General features: G+C 52.1%; 1 protein-coding gene across 3 annotated transcripts in view; it reads right to left on the bottom strand.

The window, feature by feature from the left end:
- Abr (ABR activator of RhoGEF and GTPase) overlaps positions 1-15,787 on the bottom strand; it is a 194,165-nt gene that overhangs the window by 19,292 nt on the left and 159,086 nt on the right. For all 3 annotated transcript variants that reach the window (XM_051157993.1, XM_051157994.1, XM_051157995.1), the window contains 2 exons: positions 14,853-14,950; positions 14,356-14,487 (listed from right to left, as the gene is read on the bottom strand). In XM_051157993.1, the coding sequence (XP_051013950.1) occupies positions 14,356-14,487; positions 14,853-14,950 (230 nt within the window). The remainder of the gene's footprint in view (positions 1-14,355; positions 14,488-14,852; positions 14,951-15,787) is intronic.

Below are 15,787 nucleotides of genomic sequence, written 5' to 3' on the forward strand. Positions count from 1 at the left end.
AGAAAGCAAATATGGCTCTGGCTAAGGGTTGTCTGACATGGAGGCAGTCCTCCACTGCTGCCTTTCGCTGCAGCCCTGTGCTGCAGGACCTGAGGAGACAACTAGTTAAGTGCTTCAGGTTTTATTGTTGTTTTGTTGTTTATTTCTGAGGCAGTGTCTCTCAATGTAGCACTGACTGGCCTCCAACTCAGAGATGTGCCTGTCTCTGCCTCCCCAGTGACAGGATTAAAGGTGTGTGCCACCACATCCAGCCGAGTTCTTGTTCTAACTGAAGGAGGAGAAGTGTGTCCTTTCTTAAGCTAACCATGCAAGTTAAAGAGTGTGATACTGGAGAGACAGGACATAAGCCAGAGAACCCTAGATGGCAGCCAGCATATGGGCAACCCAGGTATCCTGGACCTCCCACCCCTGCAAAGGTGGGCGCGTACGGGAAGGAAAGCAGGGTCTGCAGGGTGACAGCCATGAGCCAGGTACCATGCATGGGGCTTTCAACACTGCGCTTAGGTGACAACGCTGTTCATGCTTCCATTTCAGAGTTGTGGAAACTGGGGCTCACAGAGAAGTAACATACTGAGGTCACACGGCTGCAGCTATGAAGGGACAGTGAGACACACACACACACACCCGAGCCCCTGTGGGTCAGTCACAATCACTGCCTGGCTGAAGTGTGGCTACATTTCAGGATTCAGGAAAAAGCGATGGGTTGGGGTACAGGCGTCAGTCCTGAAGACACTCTGAATACCCATGCTGGGTCTCAATCAGTGACAATCCTTGGGTTTTCTGTCCCTGCCCTTGGCACCTTTCTGGGGGGAAAGGACAGTTTAACTGTGGGGCCAGCCAAAGAACCGGTGAGAGAGAAAGACTGCTCTCATGGAAAAAACAAAACAAAAAAACCTTCCTCCAACTTAGAAGAGGAGCTCTCCTACTTCACATGCGAGGAAATGGAGACTGAGTTTAGTGTAGCTGCCTCTGCCCTCCTCAACCTCAAACAAATGACTTTGGGTGGCACAGGTGACACTCTGAATTCCACCTGGGGCTAAGGGCTTGGGTTCCATGAGGAGGGACCCATAAGTGCCTGACCCTAGAGTACACCAGGCTGAGGGAGGCAGGGAGGAGATGGGACTTAACTCTCAACAGGAGGCAGAAGGGCTTTTGTAGCGTATGGGGATGGCAAGGTCCTCGCTCTGCCTTCAAGAAGGCGAGCACTATACCACCAGGACAGTGGAGCACCATAGAAGTCGAGAGAAAGGCCGATTTTAGCCGAGGGAATGAGGGATGCTCCAGCCCTCCCACAGGTCTCTGGCTTTGCTCAGCATCCTTTCACAACGGCTGGTTGCATAACTAGCTCAGAAGGCCCCATCTGAACTGCTCACCTCATTCACCTGCCGCAGACACACAGCTGGTACTTGGCGCTGGCTGGCTAACTTCAGAACGGCTGATACTGACTTCCTAAAGTTCTCTTCCCTCTAGCTGGGTCACATGCCACCAAGCACAGTCTCAGGCAATGGCATACCGCTCCCCAGCACTGCTGTGTGGGAGAAAGGGGGCAGGATAAATCCTGTTCCCGAAGTCCTACACTTGTCTGTCTTTAAGAACCCTAGGCTCAACACTTGTCTGGGTAAAGAAAGCTCTGATTGGATGAACACTGGCCAGCTGGTCTCTATGGTAACAAAAGTGCCTTAGCAGATGGGTAACTGAGTTGGGAGGCTCTTCCCTGGAGATGCTCAGACACTGGGGCCTTCCTCAGGGGACAGCACAGATCTGCCTTCTCTTCCTGAAATCTGTGGCTTAGGAGCAGGGTAGAGGAAGAGCTGTTCAAGACAATGTCCCAGCAAGTTCCTCAAAAGCAGCAGGCTGAGTAGTGGGGTCTCCGCAGCCAATCAGATGGTCCTCATCTCTGCTCTAGCTAGGCAAGGCTCATGCCAGCCTGGCCACCCAGGAAGTAATCACATCCCCTCCCACTGTGTCCTCCCTAAGCACTCAGCCACACCTGGCAGAACTGCCTCCTAGGACACCCCCACCCCCACCCCCACCCCCACGTCTGGATAAACAGAGCCTGGGTGGTAAGGCCCTCACCAATGAACAGATGTCCCTGGTGGACCGTCACATTCCCCCTCATCCCTTCCCTTGGCTCATGGCCAGAGCAGAGCTGTCCCTGGGGGTGGGGTGGGGTGGGAGGGGGGGAGGGGGGAGGTGGAGAGGACCCTAGGCTGTATGTAGAGCAGGGAAAACCCCCTCATCAGCACAGATGTGACAAGGGGCAAAACTGGGTTAAGTATTGCTGAGGGAAAAAGAGGTCAAGAGGGATAATGCCCAGTCTCTCTGTGGGTCTCCTGCGGCACTGCCTTGCAGACTGTGGGGGGACAGCTCTCAGGCAAGGCCTCCAGCCTGTGAACACAGGAGGTTCTTCCTCAAACCCCAGAATAGGGAGGCTGCCTCTCTAGAGTGACCTGTTTTCTCTGAACAACTTTTATCTCCCCCAGTTCAGACTGGAACCCCAATTCCTTGTCCTTGTCTTATAGCTCAAATGCCAGCTTCCCTACTGGAGACTCAAGAGTGATGGGGGGAGGGGGGATGAGGGAGAGGCTGGAGAGATGGCTCAGTGGTTAAGAGCACCACCTGCTCTTCTAAAGGTCCTGAGTTCAATTCCCACTAACCATATAGTGGTTCACAACCATCTGTAGTATGATCTGATGCCCTCTTCTGGCATGTAGGAGTATATGCAGGCAGAACACTGTATACATAATAATAAATAATTTTTACAAAAAATAGAAAATAAAAAACAGTGACGGGGGGGGGGGCAGAATTCTCCCAAATAGGCTACTCTCAGAATCCAGGTAGAACCAAAGAGCCTGGGGGAAGAAAGGGGAGGGTGCAAATCTCAGAACAGAGCTGCATGGCAGAGGCCTAAAGGAATAGAGCCGGAAGGCAGATGCTGAGGTTTCTGCATACAGCAGAGAGTTTAAGACAAACACTGGGTCCAGAGAGACCAGGTTCTATATGAAGAGGCCATGCCAGCTGGGGGGTGAGATGGCACGTCACAAGGAAAACAATAGGGACCAGGAGAGGGTCCTGGCCTCTTAGCATCGATGGCTTTGCAGGTCCTACATTCTTGTGTGCTCTTATCTTGATAGGTGGTACGCATCTATACTGGACATTTTTATGGTTTTTTTTAAAAATAAATTTTATTTATTTATTTTAGTGTACATCTGGTGTGTTTGGCCTACATGAATGTCTGTGTGAGGGAGTCGGATCCACTGGAACTCAAGTTACAGACAGTTGTGAGCTGCCATGTGAGTGCTGGGAAATGAGTCAGGTGTCCTCTGGAAAAGAAGCCAGAGCTCTTTACTGCTGAGCCATCTCTCTAGCCCCAGGACAGTTTTATGTTAACTTGATATAAGCTAAAGTCATTTGAGAGGAGGAAACCTCAATTAAGAAAATGCCTCCAGGGGCTGGAGAGATGGCTCAGAGGTTAAGAGCACTGACTACTCCTCCAGAGGTCCTGAGTTCAATTCCCAGCAACCACATGGTGGCTCACAGCCATCTATAATGTAATGATGTCCTCTTCAGGCCTGCAGGTGTTTGTGCAGCCACGAGCTCTGTATACATAATAATAAATAAATAAATCTTATGAAAAAAGAAAAAGAGCTAGGCGTGGTGGCGCATGCCTTTAATCCCAGCACTCAGGAGGCAGAGACAGGTGGATTGCTGTAAGTTCGAGGCCAGCCTGGACTACAAAGTGAGTCCAGGACAGTCAAGGCTACACAGAGAAACCCTATCTCGAAAAACCAAAAAAAAAAAAAAAAAAAAAAGAAGAAGAAGAAGAAGAAAGAAAGAAAGAAAATGCCTCCATAAGATCTGGCTATTGTCAAGCCTGTAGGGCATTTTCTTAATTAGTGATTGATAGAGGGTGACCCAACCCATTCTAGTAGTGCTATCCCTGGGCTGCAAAGCCAGAAAGTAGCATCCCGCCATGGCCTCTGCATCAGCTCCTGCCTCCAGGTTCCTGGCCCATGTGAGTTCCTGCCCTGACTTCCTTCAGTGGCGAACAGTGATTTGGAAACATAAGCTAAATAAAATCTTTTCACCCAAAACTGGTCTTGGTCTTGTTTTATCAAAGCAATAGTAACCCTAACTAAGACACCATTCTAGCTAAAACACACACACACTGACAAGTCAGCGGTCTTTCCAGACTGAAAAATCAAGCCCTGTTTCTAGGACTACCCCCCACTGAGTAAGTCCTTAGTATCTGCTCAGTTCAGACCCTCACTAAGCACAGCAATGGAAACTCCCAGCTCAAAGTCAGTAACACGGCTAAGCCAAGAAGCTGCCTCTATGCCCACTGCACGCTGGGCAGAGGCCTCCTTAGAGCTCAAAGCAGAACATAGCATAATGGCACCCTGACTGTTCCCCACTGAGTACCCCCTGTCCTGACTGAATAGAAGCAATTAAGGCTCTGAAGGGAGTCCACTCCTCTCCCAGGCTCCAGAGTGCCTCAAGAGCCTTTGCCAGATAAACATCCATGTATGGGGTTACAGCAGGTTCAGCTCTGGAGCCCCAATTGTTCCTAAGCAGGTATGGGTAGCTATAGATAGATTTCCAGAGTAAACGTTAAGAGAGGGTTCCAGGATGGGCCCAAGTTTAAAATATACACTGCAGCCAGGATGAAAAAACTCCCAAGTCCACCTAAGGTGACCCGCCTCTCCTTTGTCTCCTCAGAAGCCTGTACTGGTCCAAAGCCAATTCCTAAACTGCCTGCCTTCACTCTGCGTGACCACCTCAGGTTGCTGTTCCCAGGGATCACAGTGGCTGTTGGTGCATAGGAGAGGCTGAAACAGCATAAGAGCTTATCTGCTGCAGAAAGACTGGACGGACAGCATGTCCCTGGCAACCCCTTGTGTTTCTCACGGCATATTTGACCGTGGAAAGGGTGGAAAATCCGCTTGAGCCTTTGGGAACATTTTGATCGTTTAGAAGTAAATCACCCAGGGAGAGGGTTGGAAGAACACCTACTTCACTCCCACATGCACCGTGCACTCTATCCTGACACTCCCACATGCGCTGTGCACTCTACCCTGACCCCAGGACCGGACACAGGCGGCAGCCGCCCAGAGCATGTGAAGACAAGAGACCCGGACTCCCGGCAGAGTCAGTGGGTAGGGGACTCCAGAAGTGTGCTTTGGACACATGGGTCCCCCCAGGCCACACTACAGTAGACGATATCCCAGAAGTGGAGTTACAGACAGTTGTGAGTCACCACAGGGTGCTGGGAACCCAACCCAGGTCTTCTGCAAGAGCAGTAAGGTCTCCTAAGCGCCGAGCCGTCTCTCTCCTACCTCCCTACCTCCCCATCAGATTTTAGAAAAGCAAGCACAGAGCTTGAGTCTGGCTGTGACTGGGCAGGGAACAGACCTGCTGTCTCCTCCAGTCTTCAGCTACCTCAGGGCCATGCACATCCCTGCTGCGACTTCCCATGCTCTATGAGACGAACCAGAGGCCCTAAATTCTCCTCCTCAGTGTCTATGGTTCCGAGTTGAAGTTTTCTTGAGCAGAGACAACAGATCTGGTGCGACATGCAGTTTCCTTTGACAGCAGCCACTGGCCCTCGCTCCTCCTCAGGGCAGGGGAGATGGGGGAATTTAAGAATATTAGGAATCTTGCTTTCCTTTCCTTTTGGAGAGAGGAACTTACTTTGTAGCTCTTGCTAGCCTGGGACTTGTTATGCAAGCCAGGCTGGCCTTGAACTCTCAGAGATCCCCTTGCCTGTCTCCTGAGTACTGGGATTAAAGGTCAGCGCCGCCGCCACGCCCTGCCCAGATCAGGGGCTTTTATTCTCAAGTAGAATATTTGGTGCAGAACTCAATTCTTGGCTTCACTTTGGGAAAACTGTAGGTGCCTCTGACCTCTCAGGGGCTTCCGGTGAGCTAACACTTACCTCATCCATTCCTTCAGATGGATGTTTTCCTAGGCCACGCTGGATTCTCAAGTCACTCTGGGGTCTTCTCAGAAGCTACTGTAGTGTAGCAGTTTTCCTATCAAACATACGAGCAGGCTGCATGTGGCGTGCTCGTGCAGCCAGATTCCTACCCTCACAGTGGGAGGGCTCACCCAATAGCAAGCACAGTACCCGCACACTCGGTGCCATGAAGCTCAGGCCCTCGTGGGGAAGGCAGAAGACCCGATTCTATGGGTACCCTGTACCGGCTCTCAAGCCGCCTCAGCTGTGACTCAGAGGCCTCCTTAGAGTGTTTCCGTTTTTGCAACAGATTAAAGTAGGCATCAGATCAGTTACTTTGCTTTCTAGGACGGCATATGCCCCGGCTGAAGGGAGGGCTCCTGCTGCTCATGCAGAGGTGGGAAGACCGGCTCTGGGAGTTATTACCTAAGGCCAGCTGTTGGCATCACACCTGTCCTCTGCCTCCAAGCCAGAGTGGACAGCAAGGGTGTCCCCAGGGCCTGAAGTGAGCGGGTAGCAAGACGTTTTCTGGATGGGCTTCCCAGTGTGTCTACCTTCAGAGGTGGGCCTAGAGAAGAGGCATCAAGCCTGCATGCCATGATGGAATTCCCAGATAAGAGAGGAGCAGGGAGGAAGGGACCCATCTACTTCCTATCAAATGCATCTTGTTTTTCCGGTCCCCAGGATACACTGGTACAGTCCAGGTTCTCCAAATCAGAGACACTTGGGCAATGGAGGCAGCTCAGCTGGGATTGGTACTCTCACAGGTCTTGCCCGTGTCCCCAAGACAAATGTATGTCTACCCACTCTCCAAGCATGCCATCCAGACCAGCCTTAAAGAACGACAGTAGCTGAGTGGGGTGCATGCCTTTAATCCCAGCACTCGGGAGGCAGAGGCAGGTGGGTCTCTGTGAGTTTGAGGTCAGCCTGGTCTACAGAGTGAGTCCAGGACAGCTAGGGTTGTTAGAGTGACAGTAGAGGCACTGGGATGGGGGAGGGGGGCAGAGACAGAGACAGAGATAGACAGAGAGACAACAGCTGATGCAGAATTGAGTTCCTGGCAGGACAACAGTCCCAGTCCCCTAGACCCTTGGAGGAGGTGGTGTATGAGGAAAGAGGCAAAAATCAAGCCAGTTCCACAGCCTCCCTGTCCCCATGTGCCTCCAAGTGGTGGCAAACATAACAGAGTAAGCATTCCACCTGGGGCAGCATTGAGAGCAGCTGGCAGCAGGGCCACAAAACATGAACTTGGGACTTATGCTCACAAACACAAAGCCCTGGACACCCATATCTGGCACAGGCTGGAGACGAAGAAAGGCTGTCTTTCAGAGAGGCTAACCCTGTGTTCTGGGGAGGAAGCTGGCAGAGTCTGTGATGTTTGTATACCGGGATGAGGCTTGGAGGGCTGAGGTGGAGGGATAAAAGGGAAAGAAAGGGCTGGGCAGTGTGGCACACACCTTTTATCACAGCATTAGAGAGGCAGAGGCAGGCGGATGGATCTCTGTGAGTTCGAGGCCAGCCTGGTCTACAGAGTTCCAGGATAGCCAAGGCTGTACAAAGAAACTGTCTCGAAAAGTAAAAAAGTAAATAAATAAATAAAAATAAAAAGAAGAAGGAAGAGGAGGAGGAAGGAGGAGAAAAAGAGGAAGAGGAAGAAAAGGAAGAAGAGGAGGAAGGAGAGAAGAGGAAAAAGAAGGGGAAGAAGCGGAGAAAGAGGAAGAGGAAGAGGAAGAGGAAGAAGAAAGAAAAAGAAAAACAAAGTAGAGTTTCAATGGCCAAGGCTTCCTTCCCCACCCCAGTTGTCTCTGACTTCCATTACAGTTAAAGCATGCCCTCTCCCAAGGAACAGGGACAAAGCGTCAAGGAGTTCCATTAATAACCTGTCATCTATTCAGGGAAAGACTGTAGGTCACCTGAGCCAACGTCTCAGAACCAGGCTACCCGGCCAAGAACTGGTCCACATGGCCATTAGAGAGAGTTAAGTGGGGACCCTGGACCCCTCAGAGGCCAGAGGGTAGGAGCTGGTGGAAGAAGCCTTGACTCCTGCTCCAACAGGCTCCTGACCCGTGCTCCCTCTAAGCTCTCTCTCCACAGAGTAATTGAGACCAGAAGCAGCTCTCCCGGGGCTGACAAAGGCCCCTTGTCCCAAGGCTCCTCACACTGTGCTCTCTGAGGCAGCTGAGAGAAAAGCCCAGCTGCTCCACGCAGGGCAGGGCCACCTCAGAGCCTCCAGCTCAGCTGGTTGGTCTAACTCCATCATCACAAGACAACAGGCCCCGATGTGACACCCCAGCTCGAACACAGCCTTATGAGGGGACCTCTTGACAAGCTATACCCAGAATTCCTGGAGTGAGGAACAGCTGAGCCTGCCAGCTGAGGGCAAAAGGCCCTCATCATCACCCAGGTTTGTCCCAGGCCCTGTCCCAAGGGCATCATGGACTTTTACATTCAGCCCTCATCACAAGCCAGTTTACAGGTCAGGAAACTGAGGCTAGGACAAATGGAACAACTCACCCCATTCTCCCCAATAATGGACAGACGGACCAAGAGAGAGCCACGGACCTGCCTGGCCTCAAAGTCCCTTCAAGGCTGGCTGAAGGAGCAAATCCTCTCACGGGAAGTTCTGTTCTCTCAGGACCCTTTGCTCAGTGCTCATCACGTACAGCGTGCCCAGCTGACAAATGCGGAAGTAAAACAGGGGAAGGCAGGATATGCATGCAGGGCTCTGACTGCTCCTCCAAGCAGATTCCATCCCCTGCGTCTTACAAACATGGCAGTGAAGAGTGGGGATAACTCCCAAACTGATGAGGAAACTGGAGCTCCAAGAGGCCAAGGAACCAGGAGTTAGTTCTCTGACCCACAGCCGGGGGCTCCTCCCATAGCCCAAGGCTCCTCCCACAGCCCAGGGCTCCTCCCACAGCCCAAGGCTCCTCCCACAGCCTCAGTCACTGGACACCACTCTCAGTAACAGCCAAAGGGAGGGTGGACGGGTGGACGGAGAGGGGAGGAAAGAAAGGGAAGGGGCAGGCATGGCTCCCCAGGGGGCGGAAGATCGGAGCTGGCTTCACCATACCAAGCTCTCAGTTGGGTCCTGGGGTCCTGGGGCTCTGCTGTCTTTTTACAGCTGGAAGCAACAAGCATACATGACTCTGGGAAAGGAGCCTATGAAATTCCCACTTGATACTGAGAGTCTAAGGCGGAACAATTAATTGCAATGTGCCACAGACAGATAAACGGATAAGCAAGACCGTGCTACACTCATTATACTGAAATATTACCCAGGCCTCAAAAGTAAAAAGGAGGAAAAAGAAATGGGGCATGCATGAAGCCTGCGGGCATTATGGTAAGTTGTCAAATACAGAGAGAGGAAGGGTGATTGCCAGAGGCTGGGGGAGGGGAGAAGGCAGTTTGCATTTAATGGGTATAAAGCTGCCAGAGAAAAAAGTGATAAGTTCCCAAGCAGGGTAGTGATGGATTTAAAAAAAAAAAATGTGTGAACAGATTCCCACAAGTTGTCCTCTGACCTAAATAAGTATGCTGTGACATGTGCACCCCCCCCCTTCCTACCTCTCTCTCCCCACAAAACAAGTGTTTTAAAAAAAAAAAAAAAAACTGCAGAGAGTTCAGTAGAACACAGTGGCACGTTCTTATAATCTTACACTCAGGAGACAGAAGCAAAAGGGTCAGGTGTTCAAAGCCAGCCTTTGCTACGCAGAGATTTGAGGCTGGGTGAAAGAATATCAAAGATTTGCCGATTTGGGCACTGGAGGGTAGGGACTGGCTTTCACGACTCCCTCCGTTTATTTATAAGAGCTCTGATCTCTTTAAATGGCCTGGTCATAAAAAGTCAAAGAAATTGCCCTAGCTTGCCTTTCCCCCTTCAGACCCAGCCAGCCCTTGATGGGTTAGACCCTGGGAATATGCTAATGAGCTAGCGGGTAGGTCTCGGCTGGGGAGCCCACATCTGGAGGCTGGAATGGTGTAGTTGGAAATAGACTAGGATAAACATAGAGTGGTCCCCTGGGAGCAGGGAAGCAAAGCAAGCTAGTGGGGGACGCTTCGGGCTGAGCTGCTACCCTGGCCTGGTCAGGCTATGGGGTAGGCCAGCAGGCAGAGGTAGATGGTGGGGTGGCCCTACAAAAAATCCACATGGAATGATCCCTAAGCCTGGAAGAGAGACGGACCAAGATGGTTAGGGTGTTTCAATCCATCTTCAGTGGCAAAGGACAGCTGCCTACAAGTCACATACTGTCACTCTACCTATGAGCATTGTGTTTTAATCATCCAGCCTGCAGCCCATCAAGCTTGGCCAACTTTGGATCGGGGTGGGGGTGGGGGTGCGGGGGTGTGGAGGGGTGTGGGGGGTGGGGGGTGGGGTCCCAGAATCCGTTTGACCGCAGACAAAGATAGGCATGCCACTTCTCTGGTCTTGGTCTCCTCCTCAAGACAGGATTGGATTCGTTTGGCCTTAAACCCTACAGACCATCTTCATTCATTCTTTCCTTCACCTCCTCCCACGTGCCTGGCTCACAGCCCCTCCTACTCAGGACAACCTGGGTACCTTAATTTCCTGGACTACTCCCTGCACATTCCTGGTCCTCTGAGCGCACCATGAGGGTCCCTCCCCCAAACGCCTGCCTCACTTCTGCTGACCCAGAGCCTGCCTGCTTGCTAAAGTAACAGAGCCTTAAGAGTGCAATTACATGCCTGCTACTATATAAACTGATTAAAAGCGCTTTAATAATGTGCTTTTAAAAGGCATTATCTAAAGACTATATACAGGGCCTAAATGGGGGTTTATGATACTATGCCACGTAAATAGGAAAAAATTACGCAGAGCACACACTATGATTAAGCCTACATAATGGTGCACACACCAAGGGAGGGGGAAAGGCATAAAGACATAATAAAGGGGCCTCTCCGGGGCTGTGGGATGGGATGAGAGGGCTGGTGACTGTTAAGTCTCCTTACCGTGACTGTAATTTTTTTGTTTTAAACACAAGCAAACCCTGCTTTTGGAATTCAAGATGCAGAGCTCTCAGACCCCTCTGGCCCAGCATCCTTCTTGAAATCTCCTTACCTCCAGCCCACAATGATTTTTTTCCCTATTGGTTTCCGCCCTATTCCTTACACAGAGAAGTGAGGGCAGCAGAGCCCCCTAAGCCATGGGCTTTTGGAGCTGGGGGGCAGAGGCTAGCTCTGAGTCAGGCGCTGGCTCTCCTGACTTCACGCCTGGACCTTGGACAGGTTTTTTACCCTCACTGCCTCAATGTCCTCAACTTTATGACCTTTCCTGCCCATAGGATACTGTGGAGATCCCCCGAGACCAGAGCGGAGGGCTTCTGCAGCGCTGGGCTCTCTGTGCTCTGCTGGCATCTTAAACTGCTCCCTGGTGGCCTGTGATGGAACAGTAGCTCCTCAATCTGACAGGGTACCCTACACTTCTGCAGAGGCACTGTAATCTCAATCTCTCTCTCTCTCTCTCTCTCTCTCTCTCTCTCTCTCTCTCACACACACACACACACACACACACACACCAATTTCTATCTTTACTTGGATCTTTTCCATGCATTGCCTCTTTTTAAGGTGTACTAGGCAGAAATGTCCTGTGCCCAGAGGTGACACTACTGCAGCCAGAGGCATCTGAGGCTCTTTGTATGCCCGACAGCAGAACATCCCTCCAGCTCCCTGACCAGGCCACTGGCCATGCATGCCGAGGCCTTTCACCTAAGACGCAGAGCCATAGCACCAGAGAAACAGTGTGGCTGGCCTTCCCTGCAAACTGTCAGCAGAGGTGGCCTTGGCCTTACTGTCTGTGAAAGAGGACAAGAAGGTCACCCTCCCTGCAGAGCCGCAGCAGGCTCACAACGGGCAGCGCGTGGATGAGCTTCTCGGAGCACAAACGCAGGACACGCGCGGCGGTTGACCAGTGTTGCCATTTGTCTGCACTAAATGCTACACCCGACGCAGGCTCCAGTCCCAGATGCTCTGCCACCACCATGACCAGAAGAGCAAATGACTAGAGCTCAGACGAAGGGGGTCCCCTCCCTGACCCCTGGCTGAGCTGAGTGGAGAGGACCCAGGGAGAAAGAGGCACCAAAGTGGGATTTCTCTCCATCTTTGCACTGACTACTCCTTAGGTGGTGCCTCTACCACAAGGCCACCTCTGGCTCTGGCCCCAGGGCTCACTGAGGGGAAGCAACCTGGGCCCCAGAGCTAGCTGTGTTACCACCCTTGGGCACGTGGTAGAGCTCTGTGGGGCATGGCCGTGTGAGTCCAGTGCAGACTATCCATGTGGCCCGGTTATCCTTAGTGACTCTTAAGGTACTTACGGTACAAGACTTTATGAGCCACGACACCCTCTCCCCAGTGCCCAGGAGACGGGTGAGGTGAGTCCAGGGCTCAGGGCCCGGGGTTGTGCTTAGGAAGGCTGAGTGCTAGAACTTCAAAGGCCTCAGAAGGCCTCGGGCCCTGCGCTTGCCACTCACTGGCCTGGTCAGCTGGCAGCAGGAACGTTTGTGTTTCTTCCAATATCAACTCCCAGGCATTTAACATTCTTCGAAGCTTAAACACAGCAGCCTTTTCCTTAGCGGAATGTGCTTTCTGCTTTGGCAGCCTCCCCTCCCCCACCACCTCCATCTGCTCCCGTCTCCAAGAGTAAGTGATTTATGGTGTTTCCTCTGGACCCAAGTAGCACAGTGAGGGCAGAAGCAGCAGGGCTGCCTTCCAGGTGGGAGACTCCTGGCTCTGGCATCTGAGTCGTCCCGGGAGGCTGTGGGCCACAACGCTCACTGAGCTGGCTGGCCCTGTCACCATTTCATTTCGCAGCCGTCAGTGGCCCAGGCAGCATGGCATCTTCTCACATCTCACAGCTGCACGTCTGCTAAGGCTGGCCAGGCTACCCTGGAACACGTCCCTGCCTATTTCTTAGGCCTTGCCCAAGGGCGTAGGGATGGGGTTCCTGCTACTTAAGAGGACATGTGACAAGGATTGGATTTAGAGAGCTTTCTATCATCCTTATTTCCGAAACAATGAAGGGCTGGCACATGGTTGCCTAGCAGCACTGTCTCCCTGGTGACAGCACCAAGGAGCAGGGTACAGGTCCCTCGGCATCAGGAAAGCTGTGCTTAGGAACATGAGGCAGATGCTGGGCCTCTACTGGAGGGCACCACCCCTCTCTATTCAGATATTGACCGCAAGACAGGCAGGGGTTGGGGGCTCGGGGGGGGGGGGAGACCCAACACAGCTCTCAGTTGCACCAGGTCAAAAACCAGATGTAGAACACTTCAGCCTCAACATGCAGCAGAGAACAATTATTTCCTGCACAGAAGGACACTAAAGGGCCTGGAGAGATGGCTCAGTGGCTAAGATCACTTAGAGGACCCAGGTTCTATTCCTAGCACCTATGTAGCAGCTTACAACCATCCTTAACTCTAATTCCAGAGAATCTAACACCCAGGCATACACACATGGCAAATACACATAGATACAGGCAAACTATGTATAAATATAAAATAAAAACAAGTATTTAAAAAAATGAGATGCTGGGCTGGAGAGATGGCTCAGAGGTTAAGAGCACTGGCTGCCCTTACAAAGGTCCTGAGTTCACTTCCCAGCAACCACACGATGGATGGCTCATAACCATCTATAATGTGATCTGGTGCCTCTTTTGGCATACAGGGGTACATGCAAGCAGAAACACTACATACATAATTAAATCAATCAATCAAACAAACGTGTCCACTGAGGCTACACAAGGTGCCAGGCAGCAGTGTGAATGGCTCCATGCTAAACATTTTCCCTCAAGCTTTCTCAGGAAGGTAAGTAGATAGCAGGCATCTTCAAAACTGGCACGACGTTCCAGAGATACACGTACACAAAAGACCTTTGCCCTCATTTCCAATGTCAGGGCAGCAAGAAACACAACTGAAATACGTGCACTCACCCCGAGGGATCTGGCTCTGCTGGTGTTCCAAGGCCTCACCCTGAGACAGTGACTCCCAACACAAGTAAGGAGAGCGCAGAAACTGGGGGGCCCAGCAGCCCAGCTGATCCTGGTGAACATGGGGGCTCCCTCCTATTTCAAGCCCATAGCAGACGCTGTTCATCACAAACAGCCATCTTTCTTCCTGCTTCTAACAGCCTCGGGAGGCCTCCCGACACAGTGTCACACAAAAAGCCACCAACGGACTGAAAGAGACCGTGAAAACAAAGGCACCCAACTCCCTTGTGTTTATCTACCTCACAGAAACATGGTGGTCTACCTGAGCCAGGTATGGGGGCCTGGGGACGCGGTATCTCTGTGTGACACAGGAAGGAGCCAACTTTGGGAACCGTGTCTCAGCTTTGAGCCGCAGTCACAAAGGAGACTCCTCAGCTGTACAGCCCTGGCTCCTCACCTGGATCTGTCCCTTGCCCATGATCTTGTCCACAATCTCGTTGCTGTCCTTGTTGACCTTGGTCTTGTCATAGCATTTCTCGTAGCACAGGATCCTCAGGGACTGGGAACCCTCCAGCTCAATCTCAAACTCCTGGTGACAGATGGAAGCAACCAAGGGAGGGCCCTGAGCCTCTGAAGGTGGGAATCTGTGGCTTCCCAGCTTCCCAGCAAGTATGAGCCTTGGCTTTGCAAGACTGGGGCGGGCAGGATGCTGGAGGACAGTATCAAAGACACAGAGGGGTACGAGGGGCTTCCTGGAGGCGTCTATGTGACTGGTGGTGTGGGGCTTGGGGACCTTAGCTGAAACCCCAGGATTCATCGACCTGAACGCTGCAGGCAGATGACTAATAGAAAGTTAACGAGTTAGGGAGATGCAGCCGGTCCAGCCAGTGATGTGGCCACCCCCAGCAGAGAGGGGGTGACAAACTGGGACACACGGGAGCCTCCTCCACTTACCTCATCCCACTTGGGCTCTGTCGTGTCCCGGAATACCCTGGTTTTGGCTTTGCTGACAAAGTAGCCAAAGGAATCCACCTCCAGAGTACAGTAAAGATCTGCGGGGGAAGGACAGACATACCGAGTGAGGCCAGAACCGGCCACGAGCAGGGCCAGGGCACAAGCGGTGGTAGTCAGCGGCTCAGGGAGGAAGGGGCGCAGACTCTGAAGGACAGATCTGAACTTTAGCATCAAGGGGGCACGGATCCTACGGCATCTCTGTGGACTCTGCCACCTGGGCCGATCCCTGGAGCCTCGGCTTCCCATGCAAACCCTCAGGGAGACGCCAGAGGGCAGGTAATGGCTGAGCCTGCAGAGGCCTGAGCATGCCGAGGCACTGGCCGCTCTCTGCTTTTGCTCTGGGTACGCTGTAGGTGTTCCCTAAATTCACTGTCACTCAGCCTTTTAGAACCTCTGACCATCCGTGGACAAAGAAGACCTGTCCTGAAGTGCTCCTAGCAGGAGAGACAAATCGTTTAAGTGACACAACAACATGGCAGGTGCCATGACTACAGTTCACTCTGAATGTGATGGGGACACAAAGTGGAGGTCTGTTCACCCTCCCAGAGAAGCACGGGAAGGCTTCCCTGTAATGCTGACTGACTGACTAGCTCTTTATGGGCCAACAGCATGAACTTAGTATGAAGGGGCAGGCGCTGGGAGCCCTGAGTTTCTCAGCCTGTGTGGATAGCATTAAGTCATTTCACATCTCTTGTGACTCAGTTTCCTCATCTGGAAAACAGGAACTAAGAAACTCACTGGACAAGAAGTAAAAGAAAGATGCTTGGGGGATGGAGAGATGGCTCAAGAGGTTAAGAGCACTGGCTGCTCTTCCAGAGGTCCTGAGTTCAATTCCCAGCAACCACTTGGTGGCTCACAGCCATCTGTACTCTCTT

This window comes from Acomys russatus, chromosome 16 (genome assembly GCF_903995435.1).
Source record: "Acomys russatus chromosome 16, mAcoRus1.1, whole genome shotgun sequence".
Classification (NCBI taxonomy): Eukaryota; Metazoa; Chordata; class Mammalia; order Rodentia; family Muridae; genus Acomys; species Acomys russatus.